This window comes from Triturus cristatus, chromosome 5_2, assembly GCF_964204655.1.
Source record: "Triturus cristatus chromosome 5_2, aTriCri1.1, whole genome shotgun sequence".
NCBI classification, from domain to species: Eukaryota; Metazoa; Chordata; class Amphibia; order Caudata; family Salamandridae; genus Triturus; species Triturus cristatus.
The window spans coordinates 869,050,539-869,072,853 of NC_140588.1; the positions used below are offsets into that span (position 1 = coordinate 869,050,539).

General features: G+C 47.2%; 1 protein-coding gene across 8 annotated transcripts in view; it reads left to right on the forward strand.

Moving 5' to 3' along the window:
• FMR1 (fragile X messenger ribonucleoprotein 1) overlaps positions 1 to 22,102 on the forward strand; it is a 491,218-nt gene extending 469,116 nt beyond the window's left edge. For all 8 annotated transcript variants that reach the window (XM_085607992.1, XM_085607991.1, XM_085607997.1 and 5 more), the window contains one exon: positions 20,202 to 22,102. In XM_085607992.1, the coding sequence (XP_085464118.1) occupies positions 20,202 to 20,366 (165 nt within the window). In that variant the 3' untranslated portion in view covers positions 20,367 to 22,102. The remainder of the gene's footprint in view (positions 1 to 20,201) is intronic.
• The last annotated feature ends 213 nt before the right edge of the window (positions 22,103 to 22,315 follow it).

Below are 22,315 nucleotides of genomic sequence, written 5' to 3' on the forward strand. Positions count from 1 at the left end.
AGAAACACGTTAGTTATAGATTCCTTACCTTAGAATTACCCCCAATCGTCATACAGGATCCGTAAAGTTTTTTCGTCAGCAGTACCTCTGCGTGTCGAAAAGTGCCGCCCGCCGGCCCCGCGTCCGTCGTTGGCATTGTGGGCGCCGGGATGACGTCGCAGCAGCTACTTAGACGCTGCCCTCGCGCGCTGACGTCAGTTCTTTATTTTTCCGCGCTAGCCAGCGCAGATCCGGAGAGAGCAGAACCGCCCGTCAATTTTTGACTGAACTTTTTAGCAACTTTTGTCGACGTCTTTTTTGAGTCTCCGACTCCTAGTGCACGTAGGGATGCCCGGTTTGAAGGCATGCGGTTCCTGTACCCGACTGATGTCGGTTACGGTTCCGCACTGCATGTGCCTCTTTTTCCTGGAGCGCAACCACGACCCCAAGTTGTGCTCCGACTGCCGGACCATGACTCTGAAGGCTTTGCGGGAGCGGTCCTGAAAGCTTCTTGCGTGCCGGCAGTTGGCTCCGCGCCGTTCGAGGTCCTAGTCGCGAGGGAGGTCGCGAGACCGGTCGCGGAGCCATCATCATTCTTGCAAGTCTTCGCACTCGAGTCGGGTAAGTCGAAGCATAAGAAGAAGTCGAAGCAGCATCGTCGCTCTTCAACTTCTCCCCGTCGGTCGGCTGCTGAGACGAGGGATGCGGGCGGTGACCCTCCCACAGCTCCACACGCAGAGCCCGAAGAGTCGAATCTGGGCTTCCCTCCCTTTCCCCGACCCGGGCGACTGCTGCCCAGCTTCGTCAATTTTACGAGGCTATGCACGCCATCTTTGGGCATCCCGAACCCACTGGCGTGCCTTCGGGCCTGCGGACTCGGTTGGGGGGCTTAGGCCTTCTCTGCCTAAAGCTCCGGCGCCGCAGGTCCCCCTTGGATCCAGGCCTGGATCGGCGCCGGTTGACCTTATAACACCTCCACCGTCGCCGCTTCCTCCGGCACTGCTACCGCAGCCAACGCCGGTCGTGTCCCCAGCCAACGTCGACCCCGGCCTCCATCCTGCTGTGGACCCGGAGCCAGACAACACCGGATCCCGCACCAAGCGGGGTTTTTGTGCCCCTGTTCTCTCCTAGGGCCCCTTTTCGGTTGGATTGGTACCCAGAGGATGAGGAGGAGGACTGGGAGGGGTCAGGTGACCCTCTGACTGATCAGTTAGAATCTGAACAGGACTGGAGAGAGGAACTGGGGGATGCCAGTGGTCTAGACACCTCACCTGACCTTGACATGTTGTCTCCTTCTACCGTGTCTACGGAGGCGGGAGCGTCATACGCAGTGGTGTTGCGTAGGGTGTCCGAGGCTCTCAACCTCGAGCTTCCTATGGTGGCGGTCACGTCTAACCTCCTGACAGAGGGGCTTCAGCCGGCTGCGAGCCCTTCGGAGCCCCTGCTGCTGTTTAATGAGGCTCTTACCGACGTCCTTTTGGGCACTTGGTCCAGGCCCAACACATGGGCTCCCATGGACAGGATAATTGCCCAGCGCCATCGCCCTGCCCGACCCCACTTTCCTCTCTCAACACCCCACCCTAAAGAACTTGGTGGTCCAAGCCTCCACTTCCAAGAGCGCATTCCCTACCGCTCCACCGGAAAGGGAATCCAAGAAGCTGGATCATCTTGGAAAGAAGATTTTCTCTTTTGCCAGCTTAGGACTGTGGTCGGTAAACACAGCATGTCTATTGGGCCGTTATTCCCACTCCGTGTGGGATATGGTTGCGCAGGTGCTGCCCCCAGGCTATTGTCACCGGAAGGGATGCGGCGAAGTTTACCATCCGTTGTGGGCTGGATACCGCCGACTCTCTGGAAAGGACAATTTCAACGTCAGTAGCCCTTCGTTGCTATGCCTGGATGAGATCGACTGGCTTTTCGGGGGATGTCCAGAATACTCTCATGGACATGCCCTTTGATGGCTATCGCCTTTTTGGCGACAAAGCGGACAACGCTCTAGAGCTTTTCAAGGACTCACGGGCTACGGCCAAGTCCTAAGGCCTCTCCAGCTGCCCTGCGCAGTCTGCTTTTCGCCCCTTTCGTGGATACGGACGGGGTGCCCCACTACGTCCCGCCCAGAGCCACAGGCTGCAGCAAGTTTCCCAATCTTTGTGCGGCCGGGGACGTGGGAACCACCGCTGTGGTTCAGAAGGCCAGCAGGCGGGCAAGTCCACCAACCCCCCTCTGCAGCAGCCTCCAAACCTTCCTAGTCCGACTTTTCAGGCCCATCAAACGCTAGTGGACGGCAGGATCCGCCATCACCTCCCCCACTGGCACACCATCACGTCGGACAGGTGGATTTTGCAAATAGTCCGAAGAGGCTACACCCTCCCCTTTGAGACTACCCCTCCAGCCATGCCACCTCAATACCACTGCATGTCTGAGGTTCACCTGGGCCTTCTCCAACAGGAAGTTACGGCTCTCTTGGCCAAGGGAGCCATCAAGCGCGTTTCTGTCCCAGAAGTAGGTTGTGATTGTTACTCCCACTACTTTCTGGTACCCAAGAAGGACAAGGGCCTGCGTCCTGTCTTGGATCTCAGGAACGTCGACCGCTTCCTCCGGAAGGAGAAGTTCAAGATGTTGACTCTCTCTCAGGTTTTGTCTGCCCTCGACCCTGGAGACTGGATGGTAGCGTTGGACTTGCAGGATGCTTATTTTCACATCCCCATCCTGCCGGCCCACCGGTGTTACCTGCGGTTCACGGAAGGCCACGAGCATTTTCAGTTTACCGTGCTCCCCTTTGGCCTTACCAGCGCCCCTCGGGTGTTCACGAAAGTGATGGCGAAGGACGCAGCTCATCTCCGCAGATCATGGGTTCCAGTCTTCCCCTATCCCGATGACTTGTTGTTGAAGGCGGTCTCGCCCCAGACAGTCGTCTCCCAACTCCAGACTACGGCCAACCTCCTGCATTCTCCATCAATGTGCCAAAGTCACACCCGATACCCTCTCAGAAGCTCCTCTTCATGAGAGCGGTTCTGGACACGACGCGGTTTCGGGTTTATCCTCCCGAACAGCGAGTCCGGGATATTCGGGCTATGATTCCGATCTTTCAGCCGCTATCCTGGGTTTCGGTCCAGATGACCCTGAGGCTGCTGGGCCTCATGGCCTCCTGCATCCTGCAGGTCGATCATGCCAGGTGGCATATGCGGGCTCTGCAGTGGGACCTGAATCTCCAGTGGGCGCAGCATCAGGGGATTCTGTTTGATTGCGTCCAGATCTCGGAGGGCACTGCACAGCAATTGCAGTGGTGGCTCACGAACCAGGATTGGGTCAATGGCCGATCCCTCTACCTTCCCCAACCAGAACACACAGTGATTACAGACGCCTCCCTTCTGGGATGGGACGGCCACATGGGAGAGGCAGAGATCAGAGGCCTCTGGTCTCTGGCGGAGTCCGGGCTCCATATGAAACTTCTGAAGCTCTGGGCGATCCGCCTTGCACTCAAGGCATTCCTTCCCTCTGTACGGGGAAGAGTAGTGCAGGTGTTCACGGACAACACCACCGCCATGTGGTACTGCAACAAACAGGGCAGGGTGGGGTTGTGCACCCAATGTCAGGAGGCCCTCTGTCTCTGGACATGGCTGGAACATCAGGGCATATCTCTGGTGGTTCAACACCTGGCAGGTTCCCTGAACGCCAGGGCGGACAAACTCAGCCGCAAGTGCATGATGGATCACGGATGGCGTCTTCACTCGGAGGTGGTGCAAGGTCTCTTTCAACAGTGGGGAGAGCCTTGCTTAGAACTATTCGCCACCGAAGAGAACGCGCAATGTTAGCAATTCTGCGCGTTGGAAATTCCAAGGCGGCACTCGCTAGGCGACGCTTTTCCTCGCCAGTGGAGTTGCGGTCTGTTGTACTCCTTTCCGCCTATACCACTTCTGCCCAGAGTGCTGAAGAAGATCAGGCGGGACTGGGCCCAAGTCATGCTTGTGGCTCTGGATTGGGCACGAAGAATCTGGTATCCCGAGCTGCTCAACATGCCCATCAATGCTCCGACCCATCTGCCTCTTCGAGAGGATCTTCTGTCGCAGCAACAGGGGACGGTCCTCCACCTAAACCTGTCCAGCCTCCACCTCCTTGCGAGGAGATTGAGCGGCGGCAGTTGATGTCTTTTGACCTGCCTCCCAAAGTTTGTGATGTAATATTGGCAGCCAGGCATCCCGCCACTAAGACGGAATACGCCTGCCGGTGGAACAAATTTGTGGCAAGGTGCACAGCAAAGGCTGTGGATCCCCTTTCTGCCCCTCTTTCTGTGGTTCTCTTGTTTCTCCTTTCTTTAGCCCAGCAGGGCTCTGCTCTGGGCACTATCAAGGGCTATCTTCCTGCCATCTCTGCCTTCCTTTGGCTTCCAGATCAGCCTGCTCTTTACAGGTCCCCGGTTGTAAATTATTTCTTGAAAGGCATAACTCCTCTCTTTCCTCCTATTCACTTTGTGATGCCTCAGTGGGACTTGAATCGAGTCTTAACCTATTTATTGTGCGCTCCCTTTGAGCCACTTCACAACTGTCCTTTGAGGCTTCTGACGCTTAAGACTGAATTCCTGGTAGCCATCACATCTGCCAGAAGAGTGAGTGAGCTCCATGCCCTTTCTTCCAAGCTTCCTTTCCTGTCTATCCATCCGGACAAGGTGGTTCTCAGGACTTGTCCATCCTTCCTGCCCAAGGTTGTCGCTGCTTTTCACATCCGGCAGACAGTCACTTTGCCCACCTTCTTTCCTCCTCCGCATCCTTCAAAAGAGGAGCAGAGGCTCCACTGTCTGGACCAAAAACGTGCGCTTTCCTTTTATCTGGATCGCACCAAACATTTACCGTTGGATGACCAGCTCTTTGTTGGCTACGTGGGTGTCTAGAAAGGTTGAGCCGTACAAAAGCGGACTATCTCCTGATGGGTCGTTTTGTGTATCAAAGCCTGTTATTCTCTGTCAAAGAAGGAGCCTCCAGTGTGGTTGCGCCCCCATTCCACCAGGGCAACGGCAGCAACCACTGCTTTGGGACGGGGAGTTACTCTAAATGATATCTGTCAGGCAGGTACGTGGGCTTTGTTGCACACATTTACCAAACACTACTGCCTTGACAGTCAAGTCCGGAGAGACGGCTTCTTTGGCCGTTCTGTTCTCCAGGACTTTCTGGTGTGATATTGGTTCGCAGACCCACCTCCGGGGTAGATATTGCTGGGGTATCTATTCTAAGGTAAGGAATCTATAACTAACGTGTTTTCTTTCAGATGAACAAGTTACTTACCTTCGGTAACAATATATCTGTAAGAAACATTAGTTAGTTATAGATTCCTTACCGCCCCACCCATCCTCCCCATTCTGCGAACTGATTTCTAGGGTTAAGGATATCCTTTCAGGGCCTTAGTTTTGTGCACCAGTGGTCAGTGTCTTGCATGGCTCTGAATTTCTAGCACGGAAAGTCGTGTACAGAACTGACGTCCGCGCGCGAGGGCGGCGCCTAAGTAACTGGCCCGACGTCATCCCGATGACCACGATGCCTACGACAGACACGGAGTCGACCAACGCCACCTTTCGACCCGCAGTGGTACTGCTGACGAAAAAACTTTCCGGATCGAGTGTGACGCCTGGGGGTAATTCTAAGGTAAGATAAGGAATGTATAACTAACTAATGTTTCTTACAGATATATCGTTTCCGAAGGTAAGTAACCTGTTCTCGTGCACCACTCTCCCTCCTTCCTGTTCTGTGGAATAGTATCTTTGTCCATCTAAAAAGGTCCCAAATTAGAGTTCTGCACACTGGTATCTCTGATTATTTTTGTGCTTCATGTCCCAGGGCATGAACCGAGTCTTGAAAGAAACTGATGTTCAGATGCAGGAGAGGCTCTAGCATCACTTTTGAGAGGAACAAAATCAACATGGTGCTGCATGGCGCCACCCACCCGCACACAGGAGCAATGCTACTCAAATTCTCCAGGTCCACTTTGGCTCCTGGGAATAATTTAAATGTGGGTAATCTGTAGTTAGAGATTCGACCAGAAAGATCATTAATAAAGGTAAGTAACTTTCTCTCTTTGGAGGTGGGTGACACAAGGCCAGAATACTATAGCCAACATAGAGCAAGACAGTTTCTGAACTTTCCTTACCCTAGAGTCATCTCCAGCCTAGCTGTTGAGAAAAGATCTGCAGCACAATTTAAGTGAGAAAAGCCTTATGTCCTAAAAGATGTGGTACACATTCACACTGGGAGTGACGGTTAGAAAACAAAACTAAGAAATCTGCAGTTTTCCAAAATGTTACTGGATGCCAGATATGCTGCTTCTTGCACCTCAGAAATAAGTGAGACAGCTGAGCCAAATTATATATAGTGTTAAAATCGTATGACATTTGGAATTCACAAGGATAGATGAAATCATCTAACTGAATTATGATTAGTCAGCAACCATGGGGCAGAAATTCCCACTGGACGCATATGGAGCGCACTCACCTGCTCCTTGTGGTATTCTCCAGTAATATCAGTAACGTCAGTTCACTGTATGGCACACTAAGATCATTGGTGGGTGAGAGGGGAGTGGTCGGACTGACGTGGAAGCAATTCTACATAGGTCCTTATAAATGATTCCATTGGTGAAAGCCTCTGGTGCAAGTACTCGATGTTCCCCCGCTTCCACCTAGTGACTGACCTATTGACGTCCACCACATGACAGGGGTGGTGCAGTGGATATCAGTAGGTCATCCACTACATTAATGGGATTAAAACAGAGTATGACTAATAAAATAACTTCCCATAATGAGCCTCCAAATATTACTGTACTTTTTAGATCAGAATTACACATATGACTTTGAAGCAATGGGTTTGTTTGTAGATAAATTCAGACTCCATGAAAACCTGGATCCATACATTGAGCATCCATACATTGAGCATCATTCAAAATAATGTTGTAGCATGAAAACCAGATACATAACTTTCATATTTGAGGCAGGTTTGCTGAAGATACACATGCTTTGCATAAGTCCACCATCTAGTGTTGGGCTCAGATGTTTACAATTTGTTTTTATTCCAAGAAGTTTTCTTTTGAGTCAGGAGACTGTGTGACTCTTCCTCTTGATGATACTGCCGCTGACGGGTCCGGATGTAAGCTCTTGCACTTTGTTTCGAGATTCTTTTGGGCTCCCTTTGGTTCTCTAGTAGATAATCCTTCTGCGTAGCGGGTCTTTGACTGGCTTCTTCAGGCCAAGCCGTGGGCATTTTCTTCACTTCCACGGTCTTTTGTGCATGTCCATAATGTCCATAATACCCCTTACACCTACCACCGAAGACGTCCATGATATTGGGGATTAATCCTCCACAGTATTTTAGGAAGCACCTAATTTTAAATGTTGGTTTTTCAAGCTTGAAATTTTGAAAGGATTTTCGTTTTTCGTGTTAGCACTTTGTTTCCATTGTTATTCTGATCATGGCGCAGCAACAGCCTATTCCTATTACAGACGATTGCAGACCTTCTGTCCATGAGCATGTAATTGTACATGACCTGACAAATGTAGATGGTGACTTTATTTTTGTTTTGGCTATTGCTTTAAAGTCTTTTGTTCGTGGGTCAACTTTCTGGCTTTCCGATGCTAATAGCAAAATATTTCATGAATACACAGTTGTTGCACCACCACAAGCATGAAGAACGTATGTGCTCTTAGAAATACCACTATCACATTGGAAACATCAAACTTGGTTCTGAGGTGGCCATCCGCTTGTACTTCCACCAGTACGCATGGGTCCCCTTAGTAATGAAGGGGCTACCAGGTAATCATTAGCTGGTCATACACCATTCCCTAATTTAACGACTCTCAATGCTCAAGAGTTACAACAATTATATAATGGTCTAGTTAGGCTATATAAACGCTAACGCAATAGGCTTTGAGCACCTTGTTGGCAGCCCCAGCAAAGGTTGACCTGCCTGGGCAGGCCCTGTGGTCTTCAGTGCCCACAATAAGTCCTGTAATTGTTCATTCAATTATCGGCAAACTCCCCGCAAATCGTGAGGAAATCCATTTTGGATCGGCCCGAAAAATCGATCAAATTGAAGCAGTGTCTCCAGTTACGGGACCTCAAGACAAGCACAGAAAATTGACTATGCGCTTACCCCATGGAATGGTTCCCGGAATAGGTGGCTGTAAATCTTGGGGCAAAGTTTTTGCTGCAGTCTATACCATAAGTCATGGTACTCTTATCTATGTCTGTCTTACCGGCGGTGTTAGATACAGAACGAACACGGGGCAGCTGCTGTTTCCTTTCTTGGCCAAATCATTCATTGTACTGCGAAGTATGCTTACATGTTTTAAAATGCAGACACCCCTTATGTTGGTTTTAACGGCCTCACAGAGTGAGCTGCAACAGAGCCAGTGTTAGTAGTAAAATACTCATTAGCATATCAAATTTCAGACCGGAAAACCTCATCTAGAAGTGCTATTTCAGGGAAGCACCAGCAGTGAAAAGAGAAGCTGGAGCATGAAACAAGAATTGACATCTTTACTGGTGCATGATTGCAAAGAGGGCGAGGTGGATGTACGATATCAGTGAGACACATAAGGGCTTATCGAGAAACATACCACTGATCTGTGTGGGCCCGAACATTGTAGGTTGCAGAGTAGAAAGTATAGTCTTTCGCATGGGTGTTGCGGCATCACCGTGCATCAGTTAGCTGTAAACTATCTAGAATGTCAGTTAACACCTATAGTTATCTAGGCTTTGCGACCACAGGAGAGCCAGTTGTTTCAAGAAGGGGGTTGCATATGAGGTTGAAATCAGCTCCCATAGGAGCAGGAGTGTGGCCTATTAACACAGACAGTTTATGGTAGAACTCTGGAGAGTCTGTGTTGGGTACAAAGATATTGACAAAGATTGCTGGCATAACCGCCAGTAAACCAGATACCAGTGAGGATCTACCCTCAGTGTCAGGGACACACCCGCAGGACAATGATGATGATCTCATGACCAAGGATGCAAACTCCACTGGAACATGAGCTGTAGTATGCAAAGGGGTGTGCAGAGCCCCGTGGCGGCATATGTATTGGTATCTCGAGCAGAAAGGTGCATCTCTTGTAAAAATGCTAATTTAAGCCCATGTCTGATGAGATAGTTGAGCACCTGCTTACCCTTTCTAGGGTTATTGAGGGCCCTGATGCTCCAAATACAAGGGAACTCAAGTCCTGAACCCACACCAGGATGATGCATCATTCAATCCAGGGTGAATAGCATGCAGACATGTGAGGTTGTGTCATTTGAAAAGTGGAGAAGCATAGCAGTGGAGTAACAGCAAAAAAGAAATAGAACATTACAATACAACCCCCTCTCCCCACCGACACCAGAAGAAGGGCTCTCAAGTGAATCCCATCATTCCAAGAACAAAGCAAGTAAACAGAGTGGGAAGGTGACAACGCTCTTTAGAGGATCAACCGACATTAGAGTGAAAATATACGAGTATGAGGGCTGTCCAACAAGGCAATTAGCCCAACAATTACGCATAACGGAAAGAAGAAATAGTAGCAAAACCACAAAAGGCAATAAGGGTATAGAAAATAAAGCAAATATAACAAGCAGAACATTGCCTTCAGAGCAGAGGTGATCAGGACAGCACGTCTCACTGGGACCCCAAGGCAACTGAGCGGGGACACCCGTGGCGAGGGTAGGCCGGATTAGTTCATATCTAGCTTGTGTTGTTAGCAGAACTGTAGAGCCTGAGCGAGGACCTGGAATATATGATGACATCCATTCAGTTCAATCCTCAAGTGAGTTGGGTACAGCATATTGTATTTGAGGCCTCGTTTCTGAAGGGTGCGTTTTACATCCTCAAACTGGTGTTGTGACTCTTGAACCGCTTGCATGAAATCTGGAAAAAGGATCGAGACAGTCCCTGATAATGTAGTGGTCCATTCCCGCGAGCCTGCTCAGCCCCATGTCTCAGTCTCGAAAATTCAGTAAGTGTGCAATGATAGGGAGCAGGGAGGCACCCTTTATAGGATGAGGTCCAAGTGTTCTATGAGCTCGTTCCACAACAGACCTCTGGAAAGGCAGGTCTACCAAACAGTTCCACCATAAGTTTTCCACAAATAAGTCAATATGCCCTGTTTCATTGGTTTCCATCATCCCGGCAATGTGGAGGTTATTGCGGCGCAACCGTGCCTCCAAATTCTTGTTCTTGTCCACAGTAGCTTTTAGCATGCACTCCACAATCTCGAGGCGCTTCAAGATGTCCACGCTCCTGTGCTTTATCTCCGCCATTCAGACATGTGGCGTGTTAGTCTAGGCGGTCGTGCACGCAGTCAAGGCGGCTGGTATTGGTGTCAAGTCACGTATCGATATCCTGGAAGCCAGCACGGAGTTCAGGCATGATGGCTGCAACCCCATCGGGGGTGACTTGCAAGCCCCATCTGCAGGGGGCTTGTCGGTGTTCGGTCGTGGAGTGCTGGCACGGCAGGGTCCTGCCAGCCTCAAGGACAGCTGTTTCTGTTTGAGATCACCACGACCCATCACACCAACATAGCAGAGGTACTCCGTAGTGGCAAAAGCGTAGGTCGATCAGTCACTTCCAAACAAAGGAAACATTGAGTCACTGGCTCCCTACGACCACAAGACAGCCAAGAAGCAGACACTACAGAATATTTTACAGTCTAGTTCACTGCAGGGGGTATAGACATGCTGGTGGGCATGCCAAGGCATTGTGCAACATACAAGGTTGGCAGTACGTGTGGAATGAGTTTATCCCAGGTTTAGAAAGGCTCATGGGCCCCAAAAGCAAGGAGCCCTTACATAGATGGTCAGTAGAGGGTACTTACAGCAAGCTTGCAGTCCTGGGGCAGATGGCATGTGCACTAGCAGTCCCAGCGTCCAACTGCGGAAGGGACAGTGCAGCAGATCACAAGGCCCAGTTGCCGACTCACTGTGCAGGGCCGAAATGGCCACCAGGCCCAACCACTGGGCAGGTGCAGAAATGATGTGGGCGCCATCGCTGGTCCGCCTCCTCACAGGCGAGGGGATTGGGTGGGCGGGGGAGGCACAGGCCCACGTATCAGGCCCACAGGTAGCAGGCAAGGTCATCCAGCAGCGTCGGCACGCGGCATTGGCCATTCTTCTGCACACCTAGAGGACTGATCTGCTACAGGCAGGTGTCGAAGGGTCCAGGTGCCAAGAGTTAGGGACCTCCAAGGTCCAGTATTGACTGCGCCTACCGTGGCCCCACCCTCAGGCCTACCTTTGGACCATATAACCGTGGGAAATCCAAGGGCAGCGTCAGGCTGTGGTGACGAGGTGCGCCAAATTAGAGCCTTTCCGGGTCAGCTGGGCAGCAGGATGGTCAGCCACTCTTCGCTTGCCCCAGGCCAGGCCCAAAAGAGCATAGTGATTGACACAGTTGCTTCATAATAGAGCCTGAGTTTCAATAAATATTGTAAACTTCCCTTGACTCTTAATTTTGGTCAGTATGGACTAGAATGAGTGAGAAACAAAAGGTGATGGTCTGTTTCCACGGTTCCCTTGGGTATTAGAGAGTCATGTTCTAGATTGCCAATTCCTTGTTACTCACAGAAGGTTAGGAGAGCACGTGCGTCACTGTGAGCTAGTCAGCTTTGGGCTCATAGGTACTGATGTGGGATGGTGACTAAGTCTACATACAGATGTGCTGTGATTCCAAGACACAGTTCTGTTTCCGAACAGAATCCCTGCAACAATGTTTTTTGCCATCAGAGCTACTAGAATAATAATAGTCAGCTGTTGTATGCGTACATTGCAGCTACATGCCAACTGGCTAAAGGATAACTGGGGGTCCTAAAAGCATTTTTGAGGGGATACTGCAAACAATGGCTCCTTTTAACAGTATAATCAAAGCTAAAATAATTGGGATTTTCTTGAGATAAAAAAACAAACTAGGGGACAGTCTCTGCTTTCAAGCTCCCTCATCACCTCCCCCAAATAGTGCACATGATGTACCCACAGTGGCATAGCAGTGGGGCAGGGCCCTAGGCGGCACAAGTTTTAGGGGTGGCGGCCTCCCCCTCCTCCCGCTCGTCACATTAACCGCCAGCATCCCTCAAGCCCCTCCCTCCTACCCCGCTCTTACATGCGGCCGCCGGGCGGCAAGCGCAGAGACCAAGCGGCAAAATGTCTAGGTGCACCACTGTGTACCCAAACAGACAGGAAGACTTTAAAAACTCGAGCGATTTGTGGCCATATTAAAGTCAGATAGTATGATGCATACATTATCCAGTATTGAGGTATCTTTCATAGATTCACATGCCTGAATCAGATTTTCACCGCACTTCGCTGTGTAAGGGAGTCTCCCTGAGCTCTGCTCAGTTCTTCAGCTTTCTCAGATAAGTTTATGTTTTAAACCGTTCTGAAGAATGTCTGATAAAAAAGATTATTTAGAGCTGGTAAATCCTGTGGGAAGAAGAGAGTGCATGTGGATGATGCACACAAAGAATGCATTTATTGTCTCTATCCCAACCATGAGACAAAACAATGTACAATATGCTGCACTTTCTCAACCAAAACCTTGAGAGATAGAGAATGAAGACTTTTATTGTGGCTAAAAAAGAAGCAGAGTGCTTCCTCTGATGTGGATAGCGACACGTCCTCAATGTCACACAAGAGGCCCAGGTCGCCTGAGGGTCAGCCTGAAGTCTCTCTTTTGACCAAGGACTCTCTTAAGCATGAGAAACATCTTAAGGTCTCCTCAGGGATTGGATCCCCTCAGTCTTCAGGAACATCAAAAAGAAAACCAGAGTCATCAAGCCATTCCAGAGGTAAAGTTAGCCAAAAATCTTCTTCGGCATCAAGTTCACAGTTGACGCCTGTGACTTCTTCAACGACGACTACAGTGCCCTCTCGTCATCGAGACCGTCGACAGTGTTAACTAAGTCAACTGCGAGTATAAAGGGGTCCATAACGTCGACGTTGCCTCTATTGTAGATGACTCCACTGTCGAAGAGAGTGCCACAGACGAAGAGCTCATCGTCGAAGAGACTGTCAACGAAAACATCATCGTCGCCAAAGACCTTGACGCCGACACCATCGTCGACGACAACTGTTCCGTTGACGACAATCCCACTGACTATGACAATACCATCGTCTACGACTGGGATACCGTCGACGACGTTCCCATCATTAACGGCACCAAAAACAAAAAATCCAATTTTGTATGTAGGTCCTTCAACTCAGTTCCTGCAATCTACAAAGATGGAATTTAGGACACCAAAAATTTCACTGATACCTCCAGCCATCTTTTAGATGTGGAGGATACTTGATGAAGATGAAGGTCTATTTGGAACGTCACATAGTCCTTCTGAACTTAACGTCAAGTATCAAGAAGAAGACGATGACTATGATGATGAGGAACAGTATTATTAGCATTATCCAGCCCCTCATGCTCAGTATCAGCAGTACAAATACTTCGAGCAGCCTAGACAACAACCTGCTCAATTTCCTCCAGCATTAATACTGGACCTTCAAAATATGTCCTCTTGCCGACAAATATGTCGGCAAGAGGACACTGTTGCAGTGCCCGCACCTCTGCCGGTAGCTCCTCAAACACCACTACCACCTCCTGCCACTCCTCGGTTAAGACCATGTCCAATAATTCTTTTACCTTCGAGGGAGGATCCTACCACCTCTGAAGAAGAGCAGGAAGAAGGAGAAATCCATGATCCTCCTCCACCCACTGACGAGTGGGATGATTACATAGCACAAACACCATCCCCACCACCTCATCGTCCTTAAGACTCGCCTCCAGAGGATATTGGTGGATTCCACAATATTATGGACAGAGCCACTAACAGATTTCACTTGCCAACAATTGTGCATCAATCGGACTGCTTTCTCTATGATTTTAAAGACCAAACAAGAAAAACAGTCAGATCAATAACTAGAATTGATCATATTTGTCAAGAGGAAGTCAAAGTAATGAGGATGCCAGCTTCGGTGGTTCCTGTGCTACCGAGATTGGACAAAAAATATTGAGCCCCTGAGGACTCTCCTGCATGTCTCACGAGTCACCCCAAGCCTGACTCTGTGATCACACAAGCAGCCCAGAGACGATCAAAGAATCCATCTACTGCCGTCACTTCTCCACCGGACAAAGAGGGTCGACATGTCGATTCCATTGAATAGAGATTTTCATCAATGGCAGCATTCTGTCAGGGCTGCTAACGCTCTGGCCATATTGGGCAGATACGATAGGCAAATATGGTCCGATATGGGGACGATGAAAGACATAATCCCGGAAGACAACAAAGAGGAATTCATTAAAATCCTCACAGAAGGAGAAGGAGCAGTGTCAGAAATAATAGACATTGCAATGGACATTGCCACTACCATCTTCCGGCAGTTAGCGGGTGCTGCCGTTCTAAGGCGACAGGGGTGGTTAAAAGCGACACATTTCCTCCCAGAAGTCCTGACCAAAATATTGGATATGGACTATGATGGCGATAGGCTGTTTGATATATTGATGAGGCGCTTACTGCCAAAAAAAGGATACGGATACTGCCAAGGCGTTGGTTACCCTTCAGTATCACAAGGTGCCCTTTCGGGGAGCTCGAGGTAGGGGTTTCTCAAGATATAGGGGAAATTACCAGCGTTCACAGACTTACCAGACCCACCAGCCGCAATATCGCCAAGGATACCAGCAGCAATTCTACTGACAACGGCTGGCTTTTCTAGACAAGGCTCCAGACAAAAGCCAAGATCTCAAGGCCATAACTCCGGTCGCAAGCAGTGATTGCAACAGGGTACCAGCTGCTTTTCCTTTTCCCCCAAACGGTGCAAAGATCTCCAAACATATCCACCAGTGGCGCAACATCACGTCATACAAGTGGGTCCTAGATCTCATCTCTTATGGCCACACTTTGGAATTTACTCAAATGCCTCACAATACCCCTCCCAGGGCATCGCACCCCCCTCATCTTCACTTGCTCAGAAAGGAAGCAAGGATCATGCTTCAAAAAGAGGCAATAGAAATGTCCCTTTTTCTCAGAGAAGGAAAGGCTTCTACTCCCGCTTCTTTCGCATTAGCAAAAAATCGGGGGAGTGGAGGCCTATCCTAGACCTCAAGAAATTAAACAAATTCCTAAAAAGTCAGACATTCAGGATGGTCATGCTTTCAGACATCCTACGACGCCTCAAGAGTGGCGACATCATGACTTTATTGGATCTCGAAGATGCATATTTTCATGTCCCTATGTATCCAAAGCACAGGAAATTCCTACGGTTCACAGTGGCTGGTACCCACTATCAATTCTGAGTCCTTCCATTTGGCCCCAAATTGGCTCCACCGACTTTCACTAAATTTTTAGCTCCAGTGGCAGCAGCCTTGCGGAGCAAAGGTCATCAGGTATTCCCATACCTGGACGACTGGCTGTTGAAGGCACCATCTGCTCGTCTAGTGGAAGCTGCAAGAGACGATTGTCTAACTTTGTTTCACAAGTTGGATCTCTCAATCAATTACCAAAAATCTTCAATCCTTCCAAACCGGATAATGACATATCTGGGCGCCAGATTGGACAACATTCAGAACAAAGCCTTCCTTTTCCGGGAAAGACAACAATGGTTGCAAGCATTAGCACTCAAACTGTCCAGAAAAGTGTGTTTCTGTAAGAGTGCACAAGTCTCTACTAGAAATGCTCTCTTCGGCAATAGATCTTGTGCTGCTGACTCGCTTACATATGAGGCCTCTTCAAGAGGAACTACAATGCCAATGGATCCAAACCAAAGGTTCTTTCAACGACGTGGTAAATGTCACTCCACGGATGAAAGAGGCTTTCCAGTGGTGGGCTCAGAAATCACATAGGTCCCAGGGCCTATCTTTTCTCTCAGTCATTCCAGACTACATAGTAACAACAGATGCTTCTGTGGCAGGCTGGCAAGGGCACTTACAGGACCTGCAGGTTCAAGGGAAGTGGTCCTTGGCTCAACGGCAAATGCACATAACCAGGTTGAAATTGAAAGCCATTTTTCTCTCTCTTCAGGCTTTCCTCCTTCGAATACAGGGATCATCGGTGTTGATCCGCAAGGACAACACCACGAGCATGTTCTATATCAACAAACAGGGAGGCACAAAGTCCCTAACTCTGTCTCAGGACGCCCAGCAGTTATGGAACTCGCTGATGCTCTACCGAATTTCCTTAAAAGCGGCACATGTCCCTGGCCTCCGGAATACCTTAGCGGATGCTTTGGGCAGAACGAACGACCGCTGTCAGGAGTGGGAGCTAGAACAGGAACAACTGGACAGAATATTTGCAATCTGGGGAAAACCAGCGCTGGACCTGTTTGCGACCCATATCAACTCCAAATGCCGATTCTTCGCAAGCAGATTCCCTCTCCCAAACTCACGGGGGAATGCTCTTTTAATGCGCTGGTTAGGGATCTATGCATACGCTTTTCGCCCCATTCCTCTGATACCCAGGGTCCTCACGAAGATGAAATGGGAACACTGCCGCTGTCTGCTGATAGCCCCCAGGTGGCCCAGACAGCACTGGTACGCGGAACTCCTCCTACTACTGTCAGAAGCTCAACCCATCCGCCTATTGCCAACACCAACGCTGTTGACCAAGAACAAAGGCCAAGTATGTCACCTGGAACCAGCTTCTCTACAGCTGCATGCGTGGCTCCTGAATTCTTCGAATTTAAAAATCTGAACATTGCACAGGACAGCACAGACATTTTTGCTAAGTCTAGGGCTGACAGCACCAATAAAACATGCAGGCTAAAGTGGAAGCGTTTTTGTCTATGGTTCAGGTGCAATGAAGTACATCATTTTCTCTCTACTTCAGAAGATGTCTTGCCTTATTCGCTCTCTTTCGAAAAGTCTGGTCTTGCACACTCGTCTGTTAGAGTTCACCTTGCTGCTATATCTAGATGCAAGTGGTCACCAAAAACTCCGTCTGTATGGTCCTGAAGAATCGTAAAGCATTTTATGGAAGGACTGTTTCGAGTTTTCTCACCCATCAGAGCTCCACACCCAGAATGGCAACTTAATGTGGTATTATCTCAATTGCTAAAACAGCCATTTGAGTCCATTCACAAGGCAGACTTGAAATACCTAACTTGGAAAGTCGCCCTTCTTCTGGCGCTTTCATCAACAAGAAGGGTTAGTGAAATACAGGCTTATACCATATCCCATCCTTTCTTACGCTTCACTGATCAAATGGTCTTTCTGAGGACAAACCCTAAATTCATCCCGAAAGTTCCTTCTCAATTCCATTTGAATGAGCCTGTCATCCTGAGAACTTTATTCCCTAACCCTTCCATGCCTGCGGAAATAGCGCTCCACACTCTAGACTCAAGAGATGTCTTAAATTGTATTTACAAAGGGCTAAGGCCATACAAAAGTCAAATCAGTTATTCGTAGCTTATGGTCAAAACTGTCAGAGTGCTGCAGTTTCTAAGGCTACCATAGCCAGATGGATAGCGAGCACAATACAATTTTGCCACGACAAGGCTGGCAAGCCATTATCAAGGACTGTGAGAGCGCACTCCACTACAACAATTTCAGCATCAGCTGCTCTATTTGCCGGAGTGCCACTTGAAAAGATCTGCAGAGCTGCAACGTGGAAGACGACACTCACGTTTATGCAGCATTACTGCCTGGAGTCTTCACAACGTGCTGACACATCCGTCGAACAGGCAGTACTAAGGAACCTATTTTGCTAAGGTAAGCCTCTTTCAAGAGAGGTTTTATTAGATACATAGCATGATGCATACAATATACAAGCTTAGGAAATATAATTTTTAAAGTAGAAATGTTGCATGGGAGCTCTTAAAGGGGCAGTCGGAGCAACAGACTAGCATAGTTTGTGATTAATGTAAAGCATATCCAATCTGATCAGCAAGCCAACACTAGTGCTGCAGTGCAGGGAAAAGGTTTACCTGGAGTGGTGCCTCGCTGAGACCGTTACAGAACAAGCAATATCAGAAGTCTAGAAACAGAACAATGGATAGCAAATCTAACGACCTGGACCAAGAATGAATGCAGTTTGACCTTTTGAGCAGGCCGTTAGACTCTTCAATGGAGAATACTGTGCAGCAGAGCTTTGTGGTAGACCATGACTCCATATGGGCAGGTGATGTTTGGGCCTGTGGCTGTACTTCTAGGTGGATTGTGAGCCTGCAGGCTCATTAAATCTGAGTTTATCTGGTCACTGAGCATGTACCTCATATACAGTACAGAGGGCTTTGCAAGAAAGACCAAAACAACAGATTCCCTGAAAACATCACTGGCCAGACACCTGCAACCACAGGAGTATCTTGGCACAATCCCTTAAGGAATTTTCTCGAACGAAATTTATCCTCATTTAAGTCAAAACATGTTTTATTTTCAGATGTGGTAGCGAGTGGAAAGAAGAGTGATCTGCCTTCCACATTCATGGACATGCCTGCAGTCACAGTACATGAAGATGGGATGTATGACGTTACATCACATTTCATTGTAACGCATGCCTTTCCAACGCATGGTTTACAACGCTAATGCCATGACATCGCAAACCTTTACCACGCATATTTTTTATAACGAATGTACGTTTGCCACGCATGCCTTTCCAACGAAATTCATTGTAAAAGCATGCTTGATAAAAGCATATGCGTGTTAAAGGTTTCCGCATATGGCTTTACCACGCAATCTTTTACAGCGATAATGTCGCTGTAAAGGCATGGTTAGTAAAGACATGCAAGACATAGACATGGGTACCTCAACCCCCTCCAGATCAGATGCTGCGGGCTCGACACTTGCGCCACCCATTCCACTGTGGACCACAACGACCCTGCGCCCCTAAATTTCGATTCTGGCAGTGACTGTAAGACACTTTAAAACTATACACCTCCCTCGTGCTGCACGGGTCAAACAGCCCGAGTCGGCGCCCTCCTTAAGCATGAGCCAGTCCTCGATGTGGGTCTTCAGCAGCTGCGCAAGGAGGGGACGATTGAACCCAAACTCATATTTCCTTGTCAATGGTCTGCAATTTCCCCCATGCGTAGTGTGGTGCACTCACCGCCACAACTAGACTGGTAGATCGGGTTCCGGGAACCAGCGCCTTGGCGCGTAGTCTTTCTGGTCAGCCACACGTCCTGTCCCTGCCACCTCGCCGATCACCCCCAGGGGCAGCTGAAACTAGATCCGGTTCCAGGAACCAGCGCCTTCGGCATGTAGTCTTCCCGGTCAGCCCCACATCATGTCCCTGCCGCCTCACAGAAGCACCGCCAGCGACCACTGAAACTAGGAATGCAGTCAGTAGAGCTTGCCGTCTACGCCAGACTGCTGCTGGGTATATTGTGCTCGTGCTCCTCCCCCACTCCAGTACCAGAAGAGTGGAACACTGAAAACTCCAGGTATTACCACAAATCCTTTACCACAAACATGCCTTTACGAAGCATGGCGATTTTGCTGTAAAGGCATGCGTAGTAAAGGTAATATTCGTGGTAAAGGATTCGTTCCAATGGACATGCGTAGTAAAGGAACAATTATTGTAAATGATTTCGTGGTAATGGCCATGTGTGGTTTTGACCGCGTTGTTATGGCTGTTTCCCATGAAGATGTACTTCATGAAGCTGACCGTGTAGAAAGAATCCGGAAAAACTCAGGCCACACACTGGAAACTATTAATCATTTTGGGAGATATAACAAATGCTGTACACAGTAAATGAGGTAGTGGAACATTTTGTCCATTCCAAAACAAATGCAACTATTGGAAGCACTTACGATGTTATCATGAAAATTGCTACCAAGATAGGACTGTCCTACTAGATCAACCTTGTTGTTTATAAGTAGTTGGTGCAATTACTATGTACATGTATGCACAGTTCCTATTACCCACAAGACACATAAATAGCTAATATTCAGTGACTTCTTCTGTCTCAAGATGTGGTTCCTTCTTCCTTGCCATAAATTGTCAGCCATTAAAAGGACCAACATTTCAGGTAAAATAGTAGCAATCTAATACTTCTCCTCAACTTTATAATTGTCAAGCTGGCAATCCATCTGGAATGGATTCAGGGACTTTCCATATACCATCCGATTAAGGTGGTCAGCTGGTAACGTATTGGTTACTCTAATGGATGCTAATGTTCCGAGCAATTCTTGTAATGCATATGTTTACACACTGTAAATTGTTTTTGTGATATACCATTAAATTAAAATTATGAATGTATATTCAGCAAAATTGCACATTTTTATATCATTGTACCTATGTTTAGGTCCGAATTGATGGCAACAACGAAAGAAGTTTGCACTCTAAAACATTACAGACTACTACCTTCAGTGAAGGAAATAGACAGCGCCCAAGTAAAGATCGGAATCCGAAGAAAGAGAAATCAGAGAGCCTGGATGGTCAGCAGGTGGTGGTGAATGGTGTTCCTTAAGCTATATACTTTTTTATTCATATGTCCTACCCAGTTTTATTCATTCCTATTCTTCATTAGAGAAACCTGTTAGGCCAAAGACAAATAGTAGGCAAGCTGGTGCAGGGCACGAAAGAAATAAACATCTATTGAGATTGGCATTTTTTGTTTTAAGCAAAAGTTGCAAAATATTTGCAGTAGTGTCGTAAACTTCTGAAAATACTTTCAAGTACATATTGCACTTGATATGAACATTTTTTAAAATTGTTAAAAATACTGAGCTGTGTGTTGGTATGCTTCTGTTTACTTGTACCATTTCGAGGCAGCTGGTCAAAATCATTGATCTTGTGAAGAATGATTAGTGTTTGCATTAATGCTACTGGGTTTCCGTTATCACATTTTACACAGTCCTCCATGAAATGCTTTTTCGTGTCCATGTCATTTCATGTCCGTTGGTCCGTTTTTCAGTATTTTACTGGACCCTGAACTTTGTGTGATGTAATAATTGTCTTTTCCATTAGCAAAAAAAGTTGTATGATCTGTGCCTTTTTTATATCTCGGCAGAAGGACTATTTTATTCGGATGCAGATTTCAGGGATGATGAGTTAGGAACATGGAAATGTGAAATACATGTAGCAGATTTTGACAGGAATTGGAATGCATGTTTCCCCCCCAAAAAGTGTCCTCCAACATCGATTCAACCAGCAAATAATGAATAAAAAAAAAGTTGGTTTTGCACTCAAAATTTGTGAAAGTGTTTAATGAATGGCGATGTTTTCAGAAACCAAGTAAAGAAATGTCAATGACTCAACCATTTATGTAATTTATGGAGATGTACCTATTCACGGAATAGTGATGGATAGCCTGCCATTTGTTCTCAATAGAAATAGCGATTGTACGTGTTCTTTCTTCTGCCCAAAATTTATGAAAAGTTTTCATAGTTGAATTTAGTGACCCACCAAGCTAAGGAAAACCAATTCCAAGCAGTGTGTGATTGAATTAAGTACAGTCTTAAAAAGGCAGAATAACTTTGGAAGCAGAGTAGATTTATTGTATATTTTAAGATACAATATCCAATTTAGGAACAGGTTTCACAGTGGTTGTGGAATTAATACAAAAGAATACATAACCAAGAATGATTTTTGAAAACATGTTTTTTAGTTTTTATTTCTGATCATGAGAAAAAAACTGGGAAATCTATGGAACAACCAAACCACCATTTTGAGCTTTTCCTATGATAAATCCACTATCTGTGCCACTAATCATGTACAAAACTGTACAGACAAGACCCTGACTCTGATGTATGTTGTAAGTTTAATCTTTGCTTTGTTTTCATAATACTGTTTTCCTTGCATTCAAGTGAGTATATAAAATGGCAACAAACTGCACATATAAAATGTCTTACTGATTATTGCCAAACATTCATTATGATTTCTAGGTATTTATTTTGGGAATGTATAGTATTTGAAAACAAAAATTGGTACCTTGCACACATCATCTTTAAGCTGTTTTGATCTAAAATACTGTAGATAATTAACCAAGGTAGAATGACCTTGTAATGTAACTGCTCTTTGGGCAAAATCCTCTGTACATATTAGCTACAAAAGATTGGATTTTATGTTGACATTTGTTTGGTTATAGTGCAATATATTTTGTATGCAAGCAGTTTCAATAAAGTTTGATCTTCCTCTGCTAACTGATTTTGATATAATCCTTGAAATTCTTAATAAAACAAGTTGTACATGTCTTTATTCTAACCAACATGCGTTTGTCAATCTCTGTTACTTTCCAAATATGTTTAGTGGTCATTGTAGTTGTTACAATGAATGAATTTGAATGAGTGTTGGATGAGTGTCTCCTTCCATTTTTGTTCAGTGATTTGGATGTGATCTGGTTGCTTCAGGTCACACAGATTATAGGGCTTTGCGAAATTGCTGTGCGAGTTTCAAGCACATTTAGGCCTGCTTCAA